We start from the raw sequence: 24,846 nt of genomic DNA, 5'->3' as shown, positions 1-24,846 counted from the left end.
TACTCAACACCTCCAAAAATCAGGCCCAAGATTTTTCAAGAGGGGCTTGCAAAACCTGAGACGCAAACCCAGCAACCACATGTGTTGCCTAAGGAGGCGGAGCAGTCCAGTTGTGCTCATTGTAACCACACAAGCCATTCCTGGACCTCTTCTCCCTCCATTTAGCATCTGCTCTAGTTCGAACAGAAATTCATTCAGGGGAGTTACGTGACCTGTGTGACGCAGGAGGTCAGACTATATGAGCACAGTGGTCCCTTCCGGGCATAGAATCTATTAATATTTTGTGCCTTGTTTTAGATAGTAATGAATGCTTCAGGGCAGGGACTGTGTCTTCTGTGTGCCTGTACATAGCCTAGCCCTGTGTTCTCTAATGCTTTCATACCATGGGCCATGTTTTAGTAGAGTCTCTCAGGGACCTCCCTGCCACGGCCCAGTCGGTGACTCCCTGTGGCAATGGAATGGTAGGAAAGCGCTTGCATATTTTTAGATTCTTTTAATGCAAATTTGTAGCAGCTGGAAACAAAATAGAAAGTTGTGGCAGAACTGTGCCACCTGCCACCTCCCCTGGCTGGACCGTGCCACCTGCCTCCTCCCCTGGCCGGATCCCCAGGCCAGACCGTGCCACTTGCCTCCTCCCCTGACCGGACTGAGTCACCTGCCTCCTCCCCTGGCCGGACCGTGCCACCTGCCACCTCCCCTGGCCAGACTGTGCCACTTGCCTCCTCCCCTGACTGGACTGAGTCACCTGCCTCCTCCCCCTGGCCGGACCGTGCCACCTGCCACCAACCCTGGCTGGACCGTGCCACCTCCCCTGGCCAGTCCGTGCCACCTGCCACCTCCCCTGGCCAGACCGTGCCACCTGCCACCTCCCCTGGCCAGTCCATGCCACCTGCCTCCTCCCCTGGCCAGTCCATGCCACCTGCCACCTCCCCTGGACTAGCAGCAAGTGCTAAACTGACAACTTGTCCTCTGCAGGACGGAGCCACTGACCTAGCCCCTACTCAAAGCCAGTGAAAGGAATAAGGCTGGGCCTCTGAGCCCTTCCAGTAACTCACCAATGGGCTCCCCCAGGACAATGAGATCAGCAAAGCCTAGCAGGGACTGAGACACAAACGGCGGGTGCTGCACGGTCCTGGGCATGGAACTGCTCTGGGTGCTCGCTACACTCACTGCCACCTCCCCGGCCCTTCTGCCAGCCCGGGCCCCCTGTCCCTGGCCCGGACCACCTCCGCTGGCCGCCCCCACTCCGGCCCGGGCCCCCTGCGCTCCTGGCCTTGGCACCACGTGTCTGTCCCTTCTGGCCAAGACGCTCTCTGCCGAGCAGCGGCCCCAGCTTCCGGAGGCCGGGGAAGAGCTGTCGGGCGTGGGGGAGTCGGCGCCCCCCGCCCGGCCCTTCCCTGCCTCTGCAGGTGGCCGGGAGCCCGGAAGCGCTGCCGAGCAGGGAGGCGAGATGCAGGCGGCTTACGGGGCGACCCCAGCGTGAGGGCCGCGGAGAGAGGCCACTTGGCCGGCGAGAGCGCTGGGTAAGGCCAGGTTCGGCCTGAGCTTCCTCCCGCCCGGGGGGCGCTAGTCCCACGGCAGGGGGCGCTGGGCTGGCGGGGCGCGGGCAGGGGACAGGAGGCGCTGCAGGGCGTGGGCAGGGGGCGCTGGGCTAGCGGGGCGCAGGATGGGGGCTCGGGGCTGTCGGGGCGCGGGCAGGGGACAGGAGGCGCTGCAGGGCGTGGGCAGGGGGCGCTGGGCTAGCGGGGCGCAGGATGGGGGCTCGGGGCTGTCGGGGCGCGGGCAGGGGACAGGAGGCGCTGCAGGGCGTGGGCAGGGGGCGCTGGGCTAGCGGGGCGCAGGATGGGGGCTCGGGGCTGTCGGGGCGCGGGCAGGGGGCAGGAGGCGCTGCAGGGCGTGGGCAGGGGGCTCGGGGCAGGAGGCGCTGCAGGGCGCGGGCAGGGGGCGCTGGGCTAGCGGAGCGCAGGCGGGGGGCAGGAGGCGCTGTATGGGGCTCGAGGCTGGCGGGGCGCAGGATGGGGACTCGGGGCTGGCTGGGCGCGGACAGTGGGCACTGGGCTAGCGGGGCGCAGGATGGGGGCTCGGGGCTGGCGGGGAGCGGGCAGGGGGCGCTGGGCTAGCGGAGCGCAGGCAGGGGCAGGAGGCGCTGCATGGGGCTCGGGGCTGGCGGGGCGCAGGATGGGGGCTCGGGGCTGGCGGGGAGCGGGCAGGGGGCGCTGGGCTAGCAGGGGGCAGGAGGCGCTACATGGGGCTCGGGGCTGGCGGGGCGGAGGTGCCCGGGCACTGGCCGGCCAGCTGCGCCAAGCCCAGCCGGAGCGGGCCGCCTTCCCCAGAGCGGGGCTTTCCCGTTTTACGGGGATGAGCTCACCGGGGCCTGTAGCCAATGAGGCGGCGGCAGCCGGCGGAGCTGGGGAATTCCAGAGCCGTCGCCTCCGCGCTGCCTCCCTTGAGCGGGGCTTTGGGGGAACGAGCCCAGCGCCGGGAGCCGAGCGCCAGGCCCCGCCATGCGGGATACCAGGGGACGGCAGCCGCGGCCGGAGGAGCTGGCTCTCCCGCGGGGTGAGGGGATGAGAGCTCGGCGCTGCTGCCAGCTCGGCGGGGCGGGGCGGGGCGGGAGGGGCGGCTCCTGCCAGCCTTGGGGAGGGTCAGTGGGGATTGCAGCTTGGCCCAAGGGGACCCTTAGGCCTGGGGGGGGCGACCCCTGTGAGCGGCGGGACGTCCGGGAGGCGCCCCGGGGAAGGCGCGGGGGCGACCCCCGGGGGATCGGCTTTGCTGTTCACGCAGCCTCCCTCCTATGAGCATCTGGGACCCTTCAGTCGCTGCTTGGTGCCACCAGGCTGGCTCAGCCCCTTGCCCGCTGTGCCTGGCAGCACTGGGCTCTCTGAGTCCGTGCTTGGGTGGGGTGAGGTTTCTCCTTGCTGTCTCTGCTCACAGCTGGAGCCTGGGGGAGTGTTGCCTCCTTCTGGGCCAGGCGTTTGCGGGGCTCAATCTTTCTGGGATCTCCCTAAGCACCTGCCACAGCCGCCGGGAGCCACCTGCTGATTCCTGCCAGGTGCTGTGTCCGGTGGCAGTGGGTGGGGCACAAGGCTGGTTGCTGTTGATTGATGGGGTAACAATGTGTCCTGTCTTTTTAGGTGCTGCTCGTCCAGACCCCGGCCTGGTCATGGCGCATACAGCGCAGGCCTCTGGTAAGGGAGCTGCGATCTCAGATGAAGGTAATCCCCTTCCCTGCTAAAGCTGATAATGCTTCTGCCTTGGCTAGCGCTGTCCATGGTCCGAGCATGGAGCAGGAACGAGACCATGAATCTGTCCAGCAGCCCCATCGCTTGGGCAGCACCATTCCCCCCATTTTACAGATGGGTAAACTGAGGCAGAGAGAGAGGCCAGGCCGTGTGTGTGTGGGGTGGAGGCGCGGTGGCAAAGCCGAGTTAGAAGCCAGGAGTCCAGGCTCCTGGGCCTGTGCTCATTTATGCCAACTGTACAGCCTCCCCGCTCCCACGTCTGTAGTCTCTTTCCGCCATGCCTGGCTCGGGCCTCTTGGTGCTGCTTCCCCCTCCCTTGGCAGCAGGGTCTCACTCCCCACCTTGCTCTCCCAAGGGGGCTTGTGGAAAACGTGCATTTCAGTCGTGCCCCTACATTTCCTCCCACTCCCCCACAGCGGGGAGAATCTTGCACAGCTGCAGGAGTGCTGGACTTCAGCTGTCCCTTGTGCCGCTCTCTGGCTAAGGCAGAATCTCTGCAGTGTGGGCATGGACACCTCCCCCGCCCGGTACCTCTCATCTGCGTCAGCACCTGTTCCTCAGCCCTCTGTCTCCTGGGGGAAGGGGCAGCTCTTTCTGGTTAAAGGCTCAGTTTGTACTTTCACTGCAGGCTGAGCGGTGCCAGCAATCCCACAGGGCTGAAACTGCTACATTGCTCCCATCTTCCTGGAGCAGTCCGGTGCCCCTTGAAATAGGAGCGTCCCCTGGCATAGGGACCACCACAGTGCTCATGCACTTTCTCTGGGCTCTGCTGTTGTATTGTCTCCAGCTGAGTGGGTGGAAGCCTTTACTCAGCCCCTTTAATGTGGGGAGGGGCTGGTTTGAGACGTAAACGTTTAAACATCTGAATCAGAAACACTCTTGCTTTGTTTTTCCTTTGCAGATGAATTAGGTGAGTGGACTCTGGGGAATGGGGGTACAGCAACCTCAGGTAAGTGCAAGTGCTCTAGGCCCATGCGAGTGCAGACTCAGTGCATGGAACCCTGGCTGGAGCAACGGGGGCAGATATCATGTAAGTGTGGTCTGCAGTGGGAGGGGCAATGCAAGGCAAAGCCTGCTGTCCTTCCTCACGCACCCTCCCCATGAAGTCAATTCCAGGGCTTCAGCGTTGGGCCCAAAGAGCAGGTAAGGGAATACCTGGGAAATGGGACCACATACAAGCCAACAGCTTGCAGGCATGCCTCCTGCAGCATTCCAGGAATCCACCTGCACGCTTTCCAAACCGCCGAGGGACCTGGCAGCCAGGAGAACCGCGAGAGTGCTACAAAGCTCACACAAGCTGAGAAGAGTGATCTCATCAGTTACCATTCCATACAGCCAACATCTACCACTAGGAAAACAGTGGGACGTCCTGGAATATGAGAGGCAAAGAAGTACGTTAGGAATGCTTGGCCTTCACCTCCGCGCCTGGCTCCTCAGCCAGTTTAAAAAAATTTTTTTTTTAAATTAATGGAGATATCCCATCTCCTAGAACTGGAAGGGACCTTGAAAGGTCATTGAGTCCAGCTCCCTGCCTTCACTAGCAGGACCAAGTACTGATTTTGCCCCAGATCCCTAGGTGGCCCCCTCAAGGATTGAACTCACAACCCTGGGTTTAGCAGGCCAATGCTCAAACCACTGAGCTATCCCTCCCCCCTTTCTGGTCATGGGATGATGTTTGTAGCCAAAAAGCCACTGCCCTAAGCAAATACCAGCTTTGTGCCCATGAGAGAGAAGAGGCAGTTCTTACCCTGGCACAGGCTGTCCCTTTAAGGCGGGACCCACAATTAAGGGGGCTCTGTCAGAAACTGGGTTAGGACTTAAAAAAATTAATCGGTTAGTTTCAAAAAAAGGGGATTAATGTCCCTTGAATGGAGGCTCTGACCTAGCGGTAAAGCAGAATGGAAGCTCTGGGGTTGTTCTCTCCTTACACGCTCTTAGGCTGGTGCTTCTCAGTATGGCCTGGTCCGTACGCAGGGTTGCACCGGTTTAGCTGAAGACATGCCACAAAGTGCAGTGTTTGTGTGGGGACACTGATGTTAGGTTCCGCCTGGTTTAGCTCGCACTGATGCCAGCCGTGTTGAGACTGAGGGTGGAAGAGGGTCTGCACGCAGAGTTGCACTGATGTCTCCAATCTGCTACAGCATCACACCTTTACCTGAACTGGTGCGACAGGGGCCTTTTTCATAGATTCCAAGCGCAGAAGGAACCATTGAGATCATGTAATCTGACCTCCTGTATACCACAGGCCAGAGGCTGCAAGGCGCCCGGGGTGCTAGGGCTGCAGAGAGGTTGGGCGAGCAGTTCTAGTGGGGGGTGGTGCCTGAGGGTTAGGACCATGGGGTGGGCAGGTGGGCAGGCCAGCCGATTGGGTGAGGGACCTGGGTGCTAGGGCTGTGGGCTGGCAGGTCTAGTTGGTAAGGCATCTGGGCGATAGGGCTGTGAGGAGGGTGGGCCGATCAGGTGAGATGCCTGTGAGCTAGGGCTGTGGGGAGGGTGGTCCCACTGGGCGAGGTGCCTGGGCACCAGGGCTACATGGAGGGTGGGCCCATCAGGCAAAGGGCCTGAGCACCAGGGCAGGGGGTGGGAGGTGGGCCCATCAGGCAAGGTGCCTGAGTGACATAGCTGCTGGGAGGACGGGCTGATCAGGTGTGGCGCCCAGGCCCCAGGGCTGCGGGGAGGGCGAGACGCTTTGTTCCCGGAGGGTGGGCCAATTGGGTGAGGCACCTGCATGCTAGGGCTGCAGGGAGGGCAAGGCACCTGGGTGCCAAGGCTGCGGGGAGGGCAGGCTGATCGGTGAGGTGTCCACATGTTAGGGCTGCGGGGAGGGCAAGGTCCATCGGTTGAGGCACCTGGCCGTCAGGGCTGTGGGTAGGGCGGGCCGACCTAATGCATGAGGTGAGTGAGCGAGGGGCAGGGATGCTTAGGCAAGTGCTGTGAAGCATCTTGGCCAGATTCCCTGCTGCTTGGCGCGTGAGCAGTCGCTGACTTCAGCGTAAAGTGGCCAAGTGTTATTCTTCAGTCAGGACTGGGGTGTTTCTGAGAGACCCGCTCTAGCTCGAACAGGAATGAATTCAGGGAAGCCCTGTGGCCCGTGTTACATGGGAGGTCAGACTGGATGTGCAGGATGGTCCCTTCTGGCCTCACACTCTTGGTCTCTGTGAAGGCAGGTGTGAAACGCTCTCCGAGCGGAGCAGGAGCACTCTGCTCTGGTGTGGCTGGCGCAGGCCCTGCAGGGCAGCGACGAATCGGGCCCATTGCTTTTTGGTATCACCCGTGTATGTCCACTCACTCGCGCACGCACAGAGTGAGCGCAGTACAAAACTCTGAACCCTGGGGATCTGTTGCCTTGTTTGCCGGGGCTGGCCCAGTGGTGGCCCTGCAGCGGTGCATGGCTCCTCTCGGAGGGTCCCTCTTCCTGCGTGTGCACATGGAGGCAGGGCATTCAGAACAAGATCACTTTAGGCCTGCCCTTTCCCCGGGTCTTGCTAGGGCAGTAGTGAGGGTGGAGGTTGGCCCATCATGGCTCTCCTCCAGCCCGTTCCTAGCAGGAGGCCAGCCCGTCCTCCTGTCTCACTCTCTGGTTCTGTCCCCGTCCTGCAGAAATCATCGAAGAGTTAATTAAGGAGGATGGATTCCAGCCACAAGCCCCGCCCTTCCTCTCCAAGGCGTCTCCCAAGGGCACGGCCAAGCTGGTGTCCCGGGGCTCAAACCCAGCCGGGCCCACTGGGATGCTGAGGCTAATGGAGCCGACCGGACCTAGCCCACTGCCAGTCGGCTTGACCTCCTTTGGCAGCTCCCATCCCGCCGCGGCTCACGCCCTGCCCCTGGACTCTCAACCTCCCCTGCTCTCGCAGAGCCTCAGTAGCTTGCAACTGACGCCCAGGCTGGTGCCCCGGGGGACGACTCCGCCCCCTGCCAGCCGGCCCCACTGGGCTTCGCCCATGCGCTCGCCAAAGGAGCAGTTGGAAGACATGCTGGAGCCTCCCAGGCTGGTGATCACTGAGCAGCCGAAGCAGCGGGGGATGCGTTTCCGCTACGAGTGCGAAGGCAGGTCAGCCGGCAGCATCCTGGGCGAGAGCAGCACGGAGGCCAGCAAGACCCTGCCAGCCATCGAGGTGAGTGGGGGGGAGGAGCAGGGGCCAATCTCCTCACAGCGGGGAAAGGGGCTGGGGGAGGGCCAGGGCCAGCCTTGGGCTGCCTGCGCCTCGTGTGGCGTGGGCGACTGTCACTTAGTGCCCCCCTCACAGAAGAGGCAGGGACCGGGGACTTGCCCCACTCCCCTCGCTCTCTCCCTGGTTCTTGGCGCCCCACCGAGGTTGGGGGGCGAGGGATGGGAGGGATACCAAGGGCTCTGGCTGCTCCTGCTGAGTGCCCATGCTGCAGTCACGGCCCCGGCAGCAGTGCCGGCACCTGTGGGCTTGGAAGGGCCCTGTGGCTGCCAAACCCTGCCTCTCTCTGCACCGTCCTGGCCAACGTAGCATCGCCGCTGGTGGTGGCCATCCGGGGTCCTTCGCCCCCAGTGGCCAGGCCCTGCCCTCGGATGATCTCTGGGGGGTTTGTTGCCATTTCACGCTGTGGCAGCCAGGATCCCTGGCTGGAAAGTGGAGCTGGGCAGCCCAGCGGGCACAGGGTCGCTTGCAGGCTCTGAGCCGCAGTGCCTTGAGCTCTGCCCCCTGTGGAGAGGGGCGGGCAATTTACTGGGCAGGTTAATTACACATTGAACCCAGAGCCTGGTCTCTCACCCCCTTGGCGTGGCGGGGGACTCCCGGCGTGGCCTGGGCTCTGATCTTGTGCTCTTTCCCCAGCTGCTGAACTGCCAGAAGATCCCCGAGGTGAAGGTGATTGCGTGCCTGGTGTGGAAGGACTGGCCCTACCGCATCCACCCTCACAGTCTCGTGGGGAAAGACTGCAACAACGGGCTCTGCGAGGTCACCCTGAGGCCCCAGGTCAACCCCAAACACAGGTACCAGCTCCCCGCTCGGCACAGGAACTCCAGGCTGTGAGCTGGTGCTGACAGGGCCTGCCGCTCGCAGCTGGATGCTGCGCTCCCCCTTGCCCTCTCTGCGAGGCTGAAGGGCTTTGAGGAACGCCCACGCAGGTGGTTTCAGGATGGCGGTTACTCGCCAGAGGGCTCCCCGCATGATCTCCCCCTCCCTCACCATGTGATCAGCACCCAGTGTCCCCTTGGGGCAGAGTAGGACATCTCAGGCCACATCAACTGAGCCGCTCCAAACCTCTCAGTTACTAAGAACGGCCATACTGGGTCAGGTCAAAGGTCCATCTGTGACGGAGTCACAGGTCTGGTGCTCTGGCACTGCTGTGTATAAAGTAAGACAGGACTCTGGGTAGCGTGACTCCCCTCAGGGCACGCTGTCCAGGGCAAGGAGCCTCTTCGGCTACGGCCTTTCTGGTCTGACCTTGGACCATTCAGCATCCCTGTTCACACCATACACTTCCCCTTGGTGGGTCCACCTGGACGGGACCCCTGGGGAAGCCAGAGGGTGCTGCTCCCCTACTCCACAGTCAGCAGTGACTCTCAACCAGCGTTTGTAAAACAGGTTTATTAGTCAACAGGAACACAGCATAGAACAGAGCTTGTTAGCACAGAAATCAGATACTTTCAGCAAAGTCCATCTTGGGGGGACCCCAGGCCGGACGTCCTGGACTCCCCACTCTGAGTCCCAAACAGGAGACTGCCCAGCTTCCAGAGACCCGACCTCTGACATGCCCGTTGCCCCTCCTTCGGTCTTTGTCTCACTTCCCGGGCAAAGTGTCACCTGGTCGCATCCTCCGCCTGGGTCTCAGGTTACGAAGGGCATCGGCCATCACTTATGTACAGGCAGCTGGAGCCTCTTCACCTGGCCCCGAGGGTCTCAGCAAAAGTCACCCACCCTTATTCCCACCACCTAGGCATTGGTGCAATACACAGGGAAACTGAGGCACACGCAGTATTCATGCAAAACAGTAAGACTCAGATAGGCTCGCGTGCAACATAATAAGGAGAAAAACTCCACTTTGTCACATCACTCCCCCCCCTTGAGACCAAATTGAGTGGGATCACTCTAGCTAGTGACCTGGGGAAGTTCAGGCCTCCCTCGCTGGGACAAAGCATCGGCTATAACATTTGCACTCCCCTTAACATGGGCCACCCCCGTCTCATAATCCTGGAGGGACAGACTCCACCTCGGGAGCTTGGCATTTGCCCTCTTCATCTGGTGCAGCCACAGCAGGGGCAAGTGGTCAGTGGACACAGTGAAGTGACGCCCAAGTAGATCTGGCTGCTGACTTTTAAGAGCCCACCCCATGGCCAGGCATTCCTTCTCTATGGCCGAATAACTCTGCTCCCAGGGCAGCCGCTTCTTGCTCTGGTACATGATGGGGTGTTTTTCCTCCTTCGCATCAGCTTGCATTGGCACCAAGCCCAGCCCGATGTCTGAGGCGTTGGTGAACACCATAAAGGGCTTGTCACAGTCTGGGTTTACCCGCACCGTGCCCTTGACCAGATCCTCCAGCACGCAGAGAGCCCTCTGGCACTGCTTGGTCCAGACAACCTTGTCTGGCTTATCCTTCTTGCATAGATCAGTGATGGGAGCTGACACAGAGCTAAGTGGGGCACAAACCTCCGGTAGTGCCCCACCATCCCAATAAAGGCCTGGACCTGTTTCTTAGTCTGGGGCGCAGGGCAATCTCTGATCGCCTCCACCTTGGCTGGCTCTGGCTTTAGGCAGTTGCTCCCCACCTTGTGGCCCAGGTACGGCACCTCTGCCATCCCCACCTTGCACTTTCTGGCCTCTATACTCAGTCCTGCCTCCTAGAGGCGACCCAACCCCCTCTTCACCTGGGACACATGGTCCTCCCAGGTCTGGCCAAAGACACAGATATCATCAATATATGCTAGGGTAAAATTTTCCATCCCCCTCAGTAACTGTTCCCCCAGATGCTGGCAGGTGACCAACGCCTCCTTGAGGCCGAAAGGTAGGACCAGGGATTCATATATCCCCAAAGAGGTGACAAAAGGAGGTTTCAGTCTGGTATCTGGATCCAAAGGCACCTGCCAGTAGCCTTTGGTGAGATCATTGGTAGTGGGGTAGACCCCCCCAACTTGTCTAGGATCTGTCAGACCTAGGCATGGGCAGGCACCAGACATGGTGATGGCATTGAACTTCTGATAGTCCACACAGAATCGGATTGACCCATCTTTCCTGGGGACCAGCACCACGGGTGAGTCCTGGGGCTGGATCACCCCTAAAGCCAGCATGTCTCTGGCTTCTCTCTCCAGGGCCTGGGCTGTGTTCCCAGTGACTCTGAATGGGAAACATCTGATGGGAAGGTTGGCTCCTGTCCCCACACAGTGGACAGCTAGGTTAATGAGCCCAGACCAGTTGGAGAACAGCTGTGGGTAGATACACAGCACCTCTCTGATCTCTGCCTGCTGGGCAGGGGTTAGCTGGGTAGAGAGGGGAATTGATTCCAGTGGGTCCTGTCTCAGGGAACAGACCCACTAGGGGATCCTCCCCCTTCTCCTCTCACTGCCCACACAGGGCCAGTACAGACTTTTCCCTGTCCCAGTACGGCTTCATCATGTTGACATGGTCCCCTCGGCGGCTGTGTGCCCGGTTGGGCAGTTCTACCATATAGTTCACCTCATTCAGCCGGGTGATGACTTTAAAGGGCCTATCCCAGGCAGCTTGTAGTTTATTCTTCCGCACCGGGATGAGAAACATCACCTGGTCCCCAGTAGCATAGGAGTGGGCACGTGCCGTGCAGTCCTACTATAACCTTCTGCCTCCCTTGGGCCCTGGCTAGGTTCCCCCTGGCCAGACCCATGAGCTCAACGAACTTTTCCCGAAAATTTAGTGTTCACTCCACCACTGATTCTTCATTGGGAGAGGCCTTCCCCTCACCAAGTCCAGGGGTCCCCTCACTCTCCTCCCTTACAGCAACTGCAAAGGAGAGAACCCATGGGTTCCTGGGCCACTTCCCTGCACGCGAGCAGCAGGTGGGGTAAATACTTGTCCCAGTCCGGCAGATGCTGGTCCATGAAAGTCTTCAGCATCATCTTCAAGGTCCCGTTAAACCTCTCCGCCAGCCAATTGGATTGAGGGTGAAAGGCAAGGCCCAGGTGTGCCAGACCCCACACTTCTCCCACAAGCACTGGAGCGGGGCTGACATGAAATTGGACCCCTGGTCTGTAAGGACCTCCCGGGTTAACCCACCTCTGCTGAAGATGGTCAGCAGCACAGTAACCCACCAGAATGTATTTCTTCCCTGACCGGGTCGGCTTGCTGAGGGGCCCCACTATGTCCATGGCCACCTTCTGAAAAGGCTCCTCTTATGACAGGCAGGTGTCTCAAGGCTGCTTAACCTTGTCCCGGGCCTTCCCCACTCTCTGGCAGCAGTCGCAGGACCTGTAGTAGTGCTGGACTGCGTCAAAGACTCCAGGCCAGTAAAAGTTCTGTAGCAGCCTCTGCCTGGTGTGCTGGATTTCCAGGTGTCCCAAAAGAGGGACATTGTGGGCCAGGTACAGAAGCCTGTGGTGGTACTTCTGGGGCACCACCAGCTGCCTACTGATCCCCTACGGTTCCATTTCCCCTGGAGGATCTCATTCCCGGTACAGGAATCCCTTCTCCCACAGGAGTCTTTCCCTGCAGCCTTCCTAAAGGGGTTTTGCCGTGCTGTGGCCAGCAAGTTCCCTCAGCTTCTCTAACGAGGGGTCCTTCTGCAGCTCAGCCTGGAATTCAGCGAAACCAGTTCCCTCTCACTGCCTGCAGTCACAACCCTCCAGACTGGAGCACTGGGATTTGGGCTCTCTTGGTGAAGAGCCCCCATCTTGATCTTGGCCACCCTCTGACCAGGCGTCTGTCACCAGCAGCGCCCTTTTAGCTGCTTCCCCCTGCCCTGGGGCCTCTTGCATCTCTGGACAAGGCAGCCCTGGTTGGCAGCCATCCCGCCCTGGCTGTGGTTCCCCACACTCAGCTGGGGTCTCTGATCCCCCTCGGGCTCAGCTTCGCCCCTGCTGTCCCAGCAGGGCAGGCAGCGAGCCCGCTGCTTTGCTCACAGCATCAGGGCCAGCATGAGCCACCTCCCCCTTGTGCAGGGGGGCGGGGAGCATCTCTCTGTCCCACTCAGCTTCAGTTTCAGCCGATTGGTTCCCTGAATTCAAACTCGTATCCTTGGCTGTTACAGGAGCAGGGCCTGGATCCTGTCCCAAAGAGAGACAGTCATCCCCCAACAGGATGTCATAGCTGATATCTTGGAGAACCCCAGCTACCAGCCAGCCCGACCCCTCCTATGTCTGCACAGGGATCTGAGCCATATCAGGGCAAGGGGCTTCATCCCTGGGACCTTCACCCAGATTACACAGCCCCTCAGCATCTGTGGCTGCACCACCCGTGGCCTGACAACAGTTCTCTCTGCCCCAGGATCTCGCCACCCCAGGAGTGTCTTCTCCTTGACCACCACCTTCAGCTCCCACTGGGGGACTGAGGGGCCTGAGCCCAGGAGAGTGCAAGCAGATATACACACTGGGGCTGGGAATGGGAGCCAGTCTGCCACTCCGCCCATCTGGCTAAACAGCTCTATGGGGACTCAGAAAGGGGCTAGACACTGGTGCCTTTCCGCAGGGTCAGCCTGGTTCCAATTGCAAGACTTCCCAAAGGCTGCGAGACAGGCATCTATACCCCCCCACCCCTCAATTTAGTATTGAGGCAGTTCCCTGCAGAATTGGCACCCTGGGGTCCATCCCCACTCACCCCTGGACGGGTCCCTCGGCCCCTCAGCTCCGCCAGCGCCAGTTCATGCTGCCGCTGTCTCTCCTGCTGTTCTGCTTCATGCCTTCCCTGTCTCCCACAGTCCTCTGACTCCTTCAATCTCAGTTCCAATTCCATCCGTCTCAGATCCACCGACGGGGAACGCGGTGGAGACCCCCGGCTGGTCCGGAGACACAAGTCTCTGGCTGCTCCCATTCTCTCTGGTGGCTCCAGCTGGGTCCAGAACTGGTGCGGGCTCTGGGGCTACCTGGCTGCTCCCAAGTTGTCACGGACTCTCAGGCCTGAGCTTTCTCAGCTCCCCATGGTCCCTGGGAGGAATCCCCTTCAGTGTGACAGTCCTTCTTGGGGGTCACAACCTCTCTCGGGGGTTAAGCCGTAGGCTCCTCTGTCTCCTGGAACTGCACCTCTCTGAGCCTTCAGCACGCCTGTCTCTGTCTCTCGCTAATCCCCGTCCTTTTACTGCTCCCCAGTCACTTATTGCAGGATGCTCCGTCCAGGGGGTGCAGTTGATCACACCGCTGCCACTAGTTGTGACGGAGTCACAGGTCCGATGCTCTGGAACCAGGGCTGGTTCCAGGCACCAGCCCACCAAGTTTGTGCTTGGGGCGGCACCTGGAGGGGGTCGGCGCGGTGTGGTGCTCCGGCTCCGGCTGCCGGGGAGAGCGGAGCCCCGGCCGGGCTCGCTGTCCTCCCCCCGGGACTCCGGCTGCCAGCGGAGCCGCGGTGGGCTCGCTGCCCTCACCCCTACGCTCCGGCCGGTCGGGGAGAGCGGCCCGAAGCCGGGCTCAGCGCCCTCCCCTGCCGCGCTGCGGGAGGGGGGCTGGGCGGCGGGAGGCTTTTTTGCCTGGGGCGGCAAAAAAGCCAGAGTCGGCCCTGTCTGGAACTGCTCTGTATGAAGTCAGCCAGGACGCTGGGTAGCGTCACTCCCCTCAGGGCATGCTGTCCAGGGCCCTCGGCTACGGCCTTCCTGGTCTGACCTCGGACCATTCAGCATCCCTGTTCACACCGTACACTTCCCCTTGGCGGGTCCACCTGGATGGGACCCCTGGGGAAGCCAGAGGGCCCTGCACCCCCACTCCACAGCCAGTGACTCTCAACCAGCGTTGTAAAACAGAAGGTTTATTAGTCGACAGGAACACAGAGTAGAACAGAGCTTGGTAGCACAGAAATCAGTGACTTTCAGGAAAATCCATCTTGAGGGACCCCCAGGCCAGACGTTTTGGACTCCCTCCTCCAAGTCCTAAACAGGAGACTGCCCAGCTTCCAGAGACCCGACGTGCCCGTTGCCCCTCCTTCGGTCTTTGTCTCGCTTTCCGGACAAAGTGTCACCCCCGCCTGGGTCTGAGGTTACGAAGGGCATCGGCCATCACTTACGTGCAGACAGCTGGAGCCTCTTCACCTGGCCCCGAGGGTCTCAGCAAAAGTCACCCCCCCTTATTCCCACCACCATCTAGGCATTGGTGCAGCAAACAGGGAAACTGAGGCACACAGAGTATTCATGCAAAACAGGAAGACTCTCATAGGCTCACTTGCAACATAATAAGGAGGAAAAACCTACTTTGTCACACCATCTATCCCAGTGTCCTGTCTTCCGACAGTGGCCAGTGCCAGGTGCCCCAGAGGGAATAAGCAGACCAGGTAATCATCAAGTGATCCATCCCCTGTCGCCCATTCCCAGCTTCTAGCACACAGAGGCCAGGGACACCATCCCTGCCCATCCTGGCTAATAGCCATTGATGGACCTATCCTCCATGAATAGACACTGGTGCCCCTAAGCAGCTCGTTAACCTGATTGCGGCCAATGGGGCGGCTGAGGTGAGATCTCCCCACTCTGGGGCTTCTGCCATTGTCCTGGTCTGGTGAAAGAACAGTACTCTCCCTGTCCCAGAAGCACTGCCTGGGCTGGAGCCCACCACATTGCCCAGCCCTCACCACATGGGAAAAACTGACCCCTAGCACAGCGGGTCTCAGCCAGGGGCCCGGGGGCCTCTGGGGGACCGTGAGCAGGTTTCAGGGGGTCCGCCAAGCAGGGCCAGTGTTAGACTTGTTCGGGCCCAGGGCAGAGAGCCAAAGCCTCACCCCATGGGGCTGAAGCCTGGGGCAGAAGCTGAATCTTCAGCAACGTAGCTTCTTAGGGGCCCCTGTGGTAGGGGGCCCTAGGCAACTGCGCTGCTTGTATCCCCTAACGCCGGTTCTGACTTTTATATGTAGAAAACCAGTTGTTGTGGCACAGGTGGGCCATGGAGTTTTTATAGCATGTTGGGGAGGGGCCTCAGAAAGAAAAAGATTGAGAACTTCTGCTCTAGCAAACTGCCCCGGAGCTGGGGTGGTGGTGGTGGGGGTGATGGTGGGGGGGTGGGACTTCCTTCAGTTCAGAGGAAGTTAATTAGGCATCTGTTCAAGCTAAGCCAAAGTGAGGTACCCTGACATGACACCAGAGAATCTGCATGAGGACTGCTCAGATCTCAGTGACCCATGTTCCCACGAGAGCACTGGGAGCACCATTGGCACTGCCATGCAGGCATGTCCCTCCCAGCCGTGGATGCCCTGATTCTGGGACAAGAGCGGCCTTGTCCTAGGGCAGCCACACCCAGAGCACCCCCTTGTGGCAGGCCATGGCACAAGGGCACCTGCTTCAGTTTCCCCTCTCAGGTAATCCAATAACTTCACTTCAGGCTTTTCTCGCTCAATAATACCCCTCCTTGGGACTGATTTATTACAAAAATCCCAACAGAAGTTCTATATTCCATTTCCCGTACCCAGGGAGGTGTGGGGTGGGGGGGCACAGACATCCGCATGTCTCTGTTAAGGTGCAGGCCACTCCCTGGCAGCTCTGGGCACCGTAAGTGAGAGCCTAGGAGAAGCAGCGTCATGCCAATCTCCTGACCCCGATGGAAGGGTTGCTTTGGCTGAAAGCGGGGTGATGCCCAGGCCCTCCCGGGGCTGTGGTCCCAGGTGGTGGCACTTCCTGTGCGGAGGTGGGGTTCCTCTCGCATGGCCCCCAGCCTTGCCCGCAGCGTCTCCAACACATCTCCCCTTTGGTTCCCGGCAGTTTTAACAACCTTGGCATCCAGTGCGTGAAGAAGAAGGAGATCGAGGCAGCCATAGAGAAGAAGCTGCAGCTGGGGATCGATCCATTTAAAGGTGCGTGGCCCCAAGGAGCCCTGCCTGCCAGGCAACTCCATCATGGAGTTAGATGGGTCAGGTACTGGATCAGGGTGTGACGGGTTGTCAGTTTGGGAGCCGCGGGAACCATTGCACCCCTTTAACCTCCCAGCTTGGTCAGGGACAGTACTTGGTCCTGCTAGTGAAGGCAGGGGACTGGACTCAATGACCTTTCAAGGTCCCTTCCAATTCTGTGAGATTGGTATATTTCCATATATTTTATTTTAAAAATGATACATGCATACCGATAGGATAATCATATTCAGCACATCATAACTTCTCCAATGACACCTTACATGACCCAACTCGTACAAAATGCATCATAATTATGCCATAAGGAAGGACCCTTCTGCAGCTCAGTCTGAAATTCAGCTGCTGAGGAAGGGAGTGGAACCTGGCTCCACCTGCTGGCTGGGGCTGGGGACACAGCCCTCGCTGGCTGTGCCTCAGTTTCCCCACTTTGGGGGGAGGGATAGCTCAGTGGTTTGAGCATTGGCCTGCTAAACCCAGGGTTGTGAGTTCAATCCTTGAGGGGGCCACTTGGGGATCTGGGGCAAAATCAGTACTTGGTCCTGCTAGTGAAGGCAGGGGGCTGGACTCGATGACCTTTCAAGGTCCCTTCCAGTTCTAGGAGATGGGATATCTCCATTAATTTAAATTTAATTTAAATTTAAAGCTCTTTCCCCAGTTGGAGGCTCCTGAGCCCCTTGCTGGGTAGTCTGCCTGGCACCAGGGCAGGGTGGCCCTCTCTGGGTAAGGACCAGGGCAATCTGGGTGCTGCCCGACCAGTCCTCCAAATCATTCCCCATCAGCACCTCCAATCGTTCCCACATCAGATCCCAGACAGCTAGGTGTTAGTCACATCTGGATCTCTGGGACTCTGGAAAGAATAAACAGCCTTCCCCGCCACCCCCAGTTAACCATGCAGCACATAGGGGAAACTGAGACACACACAGTAGTCATACAAAACTTGAACAATTCCCACTTTGTCACAAATACATTTCAGAACAAAGAACTCAAGCCACACTTACAGGATGGGGGACTCTATCCTGGGAAGCAGCGACTCTGAAAAAGATTTCGGGGTCATGGTGGAGAATCAACTGATCACGAGCTCTCAGTGCAATGCTGTGGCCAAAAGGGCTAATGCCATCCCGAGATGCGTAAACAGGGCGTATCGAGTAGGAGGAGAGAGGTGATTTTACCTCTGTATTTGGCACTTGTGCGAATGCTGCTGGAATCCTGTGTCCAGTTCTGGTGCCCACAGTTCAAGAAGGATGTTGATAAATTGGAGAGGGGTCAGGGAAGAACCACAAGAATGATTAAAGGATTAGAAAACCTGCCTTAGGGCTGGTCTACACTGGGTGGGGGGGAATTGATCTAAGATACGCAACTTCAGCTACGTGAATAGCATAGCTGAAGTCGAAGTATCTTAGATCGATTTACCTTGGGTCCTCAGGGCGCGGGATCGACGGCCGCAGCTCCCCCGTCGACTCCGCTCCCGCCGCTCCGGTGGAGTTCTGGAATCGACGGGGAGTGTGTTCGGGGATCGATTTATCGCGTCTAGACGAGACACGATAAATCGATCCCCGATAGATCGATTACTACCCGCCGATCCAGCGGGTAGTGAAGACGAACCCTTCGAGTGATAGACTCAAGTTGCCCAACCTGTTTAGCTTAACAAAGAGACGGTTAAGCGGTGACTTGATCACAGTCTATAAGTACCTACATGGGGAACAAATAGTTAATAATGGGCTCTTCAGTCTAGCAGAGGAAGGTCTAACACGATCTGATGGCTAGAAGTTGAAGCTAGACAAATTCAGACTGGAAATAAGGGTACGTTTTTTTCACAGTCCGGGTAATTAACCATTGGAACAACATACCGAGGGGCGTGGCGGATTCTCCGTCACTGGCCATATTTAAATCAATATTTGATGTTTTTCTGAATAATCTGCCCTAGGAATTACTTTGGGGCAGTTCTCTGGCCTCCTTTGTACAGAAGGTTGGACTCAATGATCGTGATGGTCCCTTCTGGCCTTGGAATCTAGGACTCTGACTCTGAGAGGTGGGACTTTAACCCCCCCCCCCCCCCCCCGCCCAATCTCACAAGAGTTGGCAGCACTGTTTTTGCCCCTCCTCATTGGCTATCACATGAGGTGGGAGCTGTGGGGGAGGAGTCCGCTGGCCAGTTGGAATGCATCATTGGATCACACTAGGCTAAAGATTGGTGTCATTTGGTTCTACCTCCCCTGTGGTGAGAGGGTGGCTGGAGGAGAGAGACTCCGGTCCCTAGCTGGCCTGGCTGTTTGTTTGTTCTTTGTTCTCCCATAATGCTAAGGGGTCCCCAGTCATACACCAGGAACCATAAGGGCCTGCCCCAAGGACCTTACAGTCTAAGTACAAGCCAAGAGGCAGCCTGTGGATACAGACAGACGGGGGAGCACAAGGAAATAGGCTGCGGGTGTGTGCAGAGACCCCCAACTGGTGTCAGTTGTCTGTAGGCATCACGCAGAGGAGGGATTTGCAGGAAGACAGTGAAGGAGCTTTGGGGAGGTGTACAGGGAGCTGCTCCCACGGGTGAGGGCAGCAGGTGAGAGAGTAGGAAGGGGTTTGTCTGAAGATGTCACCAGTGGGGGATGGAGGCTGGCATCATGGGCCGGTAGGAGATGAGCATCGACAGCTCAGCTGTGAATGAGGGATGATAGTTATGGGGGGCGGGGGACAGGCTGGGAAGGGCCTTGGTGAAGACGAGCAGCGTGTGGGATGCCGTAGAGCAGGGGCAGCCGGTGGAGGGATGCCAAGAGAGGGGTGACGGGGGCAAAGCGATGGGCTGGGAGAATGAGCTTTGCAGCAGCATTCTGCACGGCACGGAGCAGAGCGAGGATGCACCTGTCAAGGCCGGAGAGAAGGATGTTGAGGTGTTCAGGACGCGAGATGCTGAGAGCCTGAAGGAGCTTTAGCTCTGGAGGGATGGGAAAGGCCGGATCTTCGTGATGTTCTGCAGAAGGAATTGGCAAGACTTGGATGTGTCCTGGCTTGGGTCAGCTTGGGGCATAGCCCTGAGATGGCTTTCCAAACTCTGTAAGGGCGCTCTCCTCCTGTTCTCTCTCTGCAGCTGGCTCCCTGAAGAATCACCAGGAGGTGGACATGAACGTGGTGAGGATCTGCTTCCAGGCCTCATACCAGGAGCCCTCAGGGCAGATCCGGCACCTCAGCCCCGTCCTGTCCGAGCCCATCTTTGACAAGAGTAAGTAGCTGGGCTGTGGCAGGGGCGGGCGGGGCGGCGTGGAGCGATGCAGGGGGCCATGGTGATGCCAGAGGAGGGAACGTGGCTGAGCCCACTTGCCCTAGGATGACAGAGTGCTGGGCAGAGGGCAGGGTCAGCACTGCAGCCATGTCCCGGCACGTCTGGACACCCGGCCTGGGCGGGGGACTGCGGGGTGGTGGAGTGTTTCAGAGGGAAATTGAGGAAAAGGAAACTCACTGCAATAGCTCAGCCAGCCCTGGCTGAGTGAGAGAAGTGTCACTAGGCCGGAACCTGCCTGGGCCCTGGCTGAGAAAACCGGGCTGGGCAGCCGAGTGCTGCGCCGGCTGTTTGTATTGCTGTGGTGTGTGTGTTCGGGGCATGGTTTCTATTGCAGCGGAGCAGGGTGGGGCTGGGCAGCCCTGTGCCGGACGGGCTGTTTGGGGCAGGGCTGGTAGTGCAGCGGTGCCATGCGGGGGGTGAGCAGCTCTGTGCCGGACGGGCTGTTCGGGGCATGGCTGGTATTGCAGCGGTGCCATGCAGGGGGTGAGCAGCCCTGTGCCGGACGGGCTGTTCGGGGCATGGCTGGTATTGCAGCGGTGCCATGCAGGGGGTGAGCAGCCCTGTGCCGGACGGGCTGTTTGGGGCAGGGCTGGTATTGCAGTGGTGCCATGCAGGGGGTGAGCAGCTCTGTGCCGGACGGGCTGTTTGGGGCAGGGCTGGTACTGCAGCGGTGCCATGCAGGGGGTGAGCAGCCCTGTGCCGGACGGGCTGTTTGGGGCAGGGCTGGTATTGCAGTGGTGCCATGCAGGGGGTGAGCAGCTCTGTGCCGGACGGGCTGTTTGGGGCAGGGCTGGTATTGCAGCAGTGCCATGCAGGGGGTGAGCAGCCCTGTGCCAAACAGGCTGTTTGGGGCAGGGCTGGTACTGCAGCGGTGCCATGCAGGGGGTGAGCAGCTCTGTGCCGGACGGGCTGTTTGGGGCAGGGCTGGTATTGCAGCGGTGCCATGCAGGGGGTGAGCAGCCCTGTGCCGGACGGGCTGTTTGGGGCAGGGCTGGTATTGCAGCGGTGCCATGCAGGGGGTGAGCAGCTCTGTGCCGGACGGGCTGTTCGGGGCATGGCTGGTATTGCAGCGGTGCCATGCAGGGGGTGGGCAGCCCTGTGCCGGACGGGCTGTTTGGGGCAGGGCTGGTATTGCAGCGGTGCCATGCAGGGGGTGTGCAGCTCTGTGCCGGACGGGCTGTTTGGGGCAGGGCTGGTATTGCAGCGGTGCCATGCTTGATGCTATCTGGACCAGTAGGAAGAGATGGTGTCTGCACTTGAGAGCTCACACTAGGGAGGGACATGTGGAGGAGCTGGGGGTGATTGTTAGTGCCACGTTTTACCCGGTGTATGGGATCTTTTCCCGGTGGCCCGTGGACCTGGCCATCTCTCGCCCCCATGGCAGATGGGGACTCCTGGGGGGATCTGAACGGGGAGAAGGGAGTGGCTTACAGGCCAATTCGTGGGCAGCCGCTGGCCTATCCACTGGTGTGCATTAATGCACTCTGCTTGGAGGAATGGCAGCCCGCCACCTGTGTGTCATGGGCCCTGCACTGCCAATGGCTGAGGGAGGCTCTTGTGGGCATTCGGAGCCGGCTGCCAGCGCCGCGAGGCTCTGGGTGGCTGTGGGGGGCAACACAGTGACCCTGTGAAGTCAGAGATGGCTGCAGATTTGTGACAGGCCCAACCTAGTGCTTGCCCGGCAGCAGGACCACGTCTGTTCCCTGGCACAGGGCATCCCCACCTGGCCCCAGAGCTGACGCCACCCAGGTCAGGCAAATAACCAGAATGAATTTTTAAAAGTGTCAGCACAGCCCCATTGGCCTTTTCAGAGGCTGTGGATCCCCTGTGCCAGCCAGCCCTGCATGGTGGGGCGGGGGCAGAGATGGAGGGGGGATGCCCCGTGCCTGCCGGCCAGCCCTGCATGTTGGGGCAGGAGCAGGGATGGAGGGGGGATGCCCCGTGCCTGCCGGCCAGCTCTTCTGCATTGTGGGGCAGGAGTAGAGGGGGATCCCCCGTGTCTGGCCAGCCCTGTGTGGCAGGGGAGGGATAGGAGGGTCCCTCGTGCCAGCCAGCCAGCCCTGCATGGTGGGGGTTAGGACAGGGTGGCTCCCTGATGCCAGCTGGCCCCATGTGGCCGGGGAAGGCCGGAGCAGGGCGGGAGATCTGTGCAGTGGCTGAACTGAGTGTTGGCGTCTGCAGAATCCACAAACACATCAGAGCTGAGGATCTGCCGGATGAACAAGGAGTGCGGGCCCTGCACGGGCGGGGAGGAGCTCTACCTGCTCTGCGACAAAGTCCAGAAAGGTAACGGAGGGGAAGGGGATTGGTGCTGCAGCTCCATAGGACTGGGGAGGAGGGAGTGGGTGAGCTAGAATGGCGGGTGGGAGGAGGCATGGAGCTCTGGTAGAAGGGGAAGGGGTTGGGGGGTCAGATGGGCTAGTTCTGGAGCCCTGCTAGACCGAGAGGCGAGGGGAGGTGATGGTGTGGGGCCTGTGGGGGGCACATGCTCACTCAGAAGTCTGTAGAGCTCAAGGCCAGGAGGACCCATTAGATTAGCCAGTCTGACCCAGCATTGCACGGGCCATTGCATTGCACGGAAGTGCCCTGTGCTGAGCCCAAGGACATAGTTACACCAAAGGGTTTCAGTCCTCGGACACTGCGCTGCTGAGAGCCACGGGCAGAGGACTGGAGAGACCCAGGTGCCCCCAGTGGCCAGGCCCCTGCCACAGCAGAGAGTTGATTAGATGAGACGTGGCCAGCTGATCTACACCCGTCAGCCAGGAAAGGTGAAATGCCCCAAGGTCCCGTCAGTCTGACCTGGGGGGAGGATTCCTGCCCTGCTCCAAACCTGGAGGTCAGCGTGACCCTGAGCAAGTGTGAGAGACCCAGCAGCTAGACAAGTAGGCAGGGAATTCTCTGTGCTACCATACTGTGTGGGCCTGGGGTCTCCTCCCGTTGCAGCTGGATCTGGGCCCCAATCTGTCCCCAGCTCCTCCCACCCAACCCAGTCTTCTGGGGCACCCCCTTGCCTGCCAGTCACCCAGTCAGCTCCCCAGCCCTCACCCCACGTCCCCCGCAGAGGACATTGCCGTGGTCTTCCGGAGGGACGCGTGGGAGAGCAAGGCGGACTTCTCGCAGGCCGACGTGCACCGGCAGATAGCCATTGTCTTCAAGACACCCCCGTACCAGCACCTGGACATCCTGGAGCCGGTGGAGGTGGAGGTGTATTTGCAGCGCCTGACAGACAGCGTCTGCAGCGAGCCTTTCCACTTCACCTACCTGCCCAAGGACCATGGTAACCGCCACCCCACAAAGCCCTTCACAGCCCCTTGGGGAAAGGGGAGGTCAGGGCAGGGCCCAGAGCAGCCCCTCAGGGGAAGGGGGGTCTGGGGAGCCCAGAGCAGTCCCCGCCAGACACAGCCCCTCATGGATAGAGGGGTCGGGGGGCCCAGTGAAGCCCCTGCCAGTCACAGCTCCTGGGGGGAGAGGGGGAGGACTCAGAGCAGCCCCCACTGGTCACAGTCCCTTGGGGAGAGGGGAGGGCCCAGAGCAGCTCCCACCGGTCACAGCCCCTCGGGGGTAGGGAGGGTCAGAGGGGCCCAGCACAGCCCCTGCCAATCACAAAACTGGGTGACTGGGCAACAAAACGGCAGATGAAATTGAATGTTGATAAATGCAAAGTAATGCACATTGGAGAGCATAATCCCAACTATACATATACAATGATGGGCTCTAAACTAGCTGTTACCACTCAAGAAAGAGATCTTGGAGTCATTGTGGATGGTTCTCTGAAATCATCCACTCAATGTGCAGCGGCGGTCAAAAAAGCAAACAATGTTGGGAATCATCAAGAAAGGGATAGATAATAAGACAGAAAATATCATGTTGCCTCTATATAAATCCATGGTACGCCCACACCTTAAATACTGCGTGCAGATGTGGTCGCTCCATCTCAAAAGAGATGTACAGTATTGGAATTGGAAAAGGTTCTGAAAAGGGCAACAAAAATGATTAGGAGTATAGAATGGCTTCTGTATGAGGAGAGATTAATAAGACTGGGACTTTTCAGCTTGGAAAAGAGGTGACTAAGGAGGGATATGATAGAGATCTATAAAATCATGAGTGGTATAGAGAAAGTAAATAAGGAAGTATCAGAGGAGTAGCCGTGTTAGTCTGAATCTGTAAAAAGCAACAGAGGGTCCTGTGGCACCTTTAAGACTAACAGAATAAGGAAGTGTTATTTACTCCTTCTCATAATACAAGAACAAGGGGCCACCAAATGAAATTAATAGGTAGCAGGTTTAAAACAAATACAAGAAAGTATTTTGTTCATGCAATGCACTGTCAACCTCTGGAACTCCTTGCCAGAGGGTGTTATGAAGGCCAATACTATAACGGGGTTCAAAAGGGAGCTAGATAGATTCATGGAGGATAGGTCCATCAATGGCTATTAACCAGGATGGGCAGGAATGGTGTCCCTAGCCTCTGTTCGCCCAAAGCTGGGATTGGGTGACAGGACATGGATCAATTGATGATAAACTGTCTGTTCATTCCCTGTGGGGCACCTGCCATTGGCCACTGTCAGTAGACAGGATACTGGGCTTGATGGACCTTTGGTCTGACCCAATATGGCTGTTCTTATGTTCTTATAGCCCTGTTGGTGGGGAAAGGGGGTCATGGGACCCCAGAGCAGCTTCTGCTGGTCACAGCCCCTGCGGGGGACACACACCAGAGCAGCCCCCACCAATCACAGCCTTGTTGGGAGGGAGGGGGAACATGGGGGCCCAGAGCAACCACCACCAGTCACAGCCCCGTTGCGGGGGAGGGGGGTCACGGGGGCCAGAGTAGCCCCTGCCGCACACAGCCCCTCAGGGAAAAGTGGTCAGGGGCCCCCAGAGCAGCCGTTTCTGGTTATAGCCCTCTGGAGAGGGTCGGGGGGCCCAGAGCATCCCCCACTGGTCACAGCTCCTCAGAGAAAGGGAGGCCAGGGGGGCCCAGAGCAGACCCTACTCGTCAGCCCCACAGGGTGCAGCAGGGCACGTGCCCAGCTGGTGCCAGGCAGGTTTTGGGAGCCCTTGGGCAGAGGTGTGTGGCAATTTCCCATGCTTCAGGCCGTGCCCTCCTCTGCCTCAATCTCTGCAGACGCATATGGGGTGCATGTGAAGAGGAAGCGGGGGATGCCGGACGTCCTGGAGGAGCTCTCAGCATCAGGTGAGTGTGAAGGCCTCACACCAGGGCAGGCTGGGGGGCTACGAGGATCGGGTTGGCCTGGCCATGGCCCTTGCAAGAATCTCTTGGCTCCTGGGCCGGTTCTGCCCATGCCAGGGATGACTGATGACTCCAGCCTGGGTGCTGGAGTTTCCGGTGGGATGGGATGAGAGGA

At 59.3% G+C, this 24,846-nt stretch overlaps 1 protein-coding gene across 1 annotated transcript in view; it reads left to right on the top strand.

The window, feature by feature from the left end:
* Positions 1-1,292: 1,292 nt before the first annotated feature.
* Positions 1,293-24,846, top strand: part of RELB (RELB proto-oncogene, NF-kB subunit) — a 26,654-nt gene continuing 3,100 nt past the window's right edge. The window contains exons 1-10 of the mRNA XM_054009617.1: positions 1,293-1,523; positions 3,135-3,215; positions 4,144-4,633; positions 6,843-7,357; positions 8,048-8,205; positions 16,065-16,156; positions 19,290-19,421; positions 21,663-21,767; positions 22,543-22,758; positions 24,606-24,827. Of these exons, the coding sequence (XP_053865592.1) occupies positions 4,405-4,633; positions 6,843-7,357; positions 8,048-8,205; positions 16,065-16,156; positions 19,290-19,421; positions 21,663-21,767; positions 22,543-22,758; positions 24,606-24,827 (1,669 nt within the window). The 5' untranslated portion in view covers positions 1,293-1,523; positions 3,135-3,215; positions 4,144-4,404. The remainder of the gene's footprint in view (positions 1,524-3,134; positions 3,216-4,143; positions 4,634-6,842; positions 7,358-8,047; positions 8,206-16,064; positions 16,157-19,289; positions 19,422-21,662; positions 21,768-22,542; positions 22,759-24,605; positions 24,828-24,846) is intronic.

Source organism: Malaclemys terrapin, chromosome 20, assembly GCF_027887155.1.
Source record: "Malaclemys terrapin pileata isolate rMalTer1 chromosome 20, rMalTer1.hap1, whole genome shotgun sequence".
NCBI lineage: Eukaryota > Metazoa > Chordata > Testudines > Emydidae > Malaclemys > Malaclemys terrapin.
Note: the sequence above shows the minus strand (reverse complement) of the source record. Positions and strands in the feature narration are given on the sequence as shown.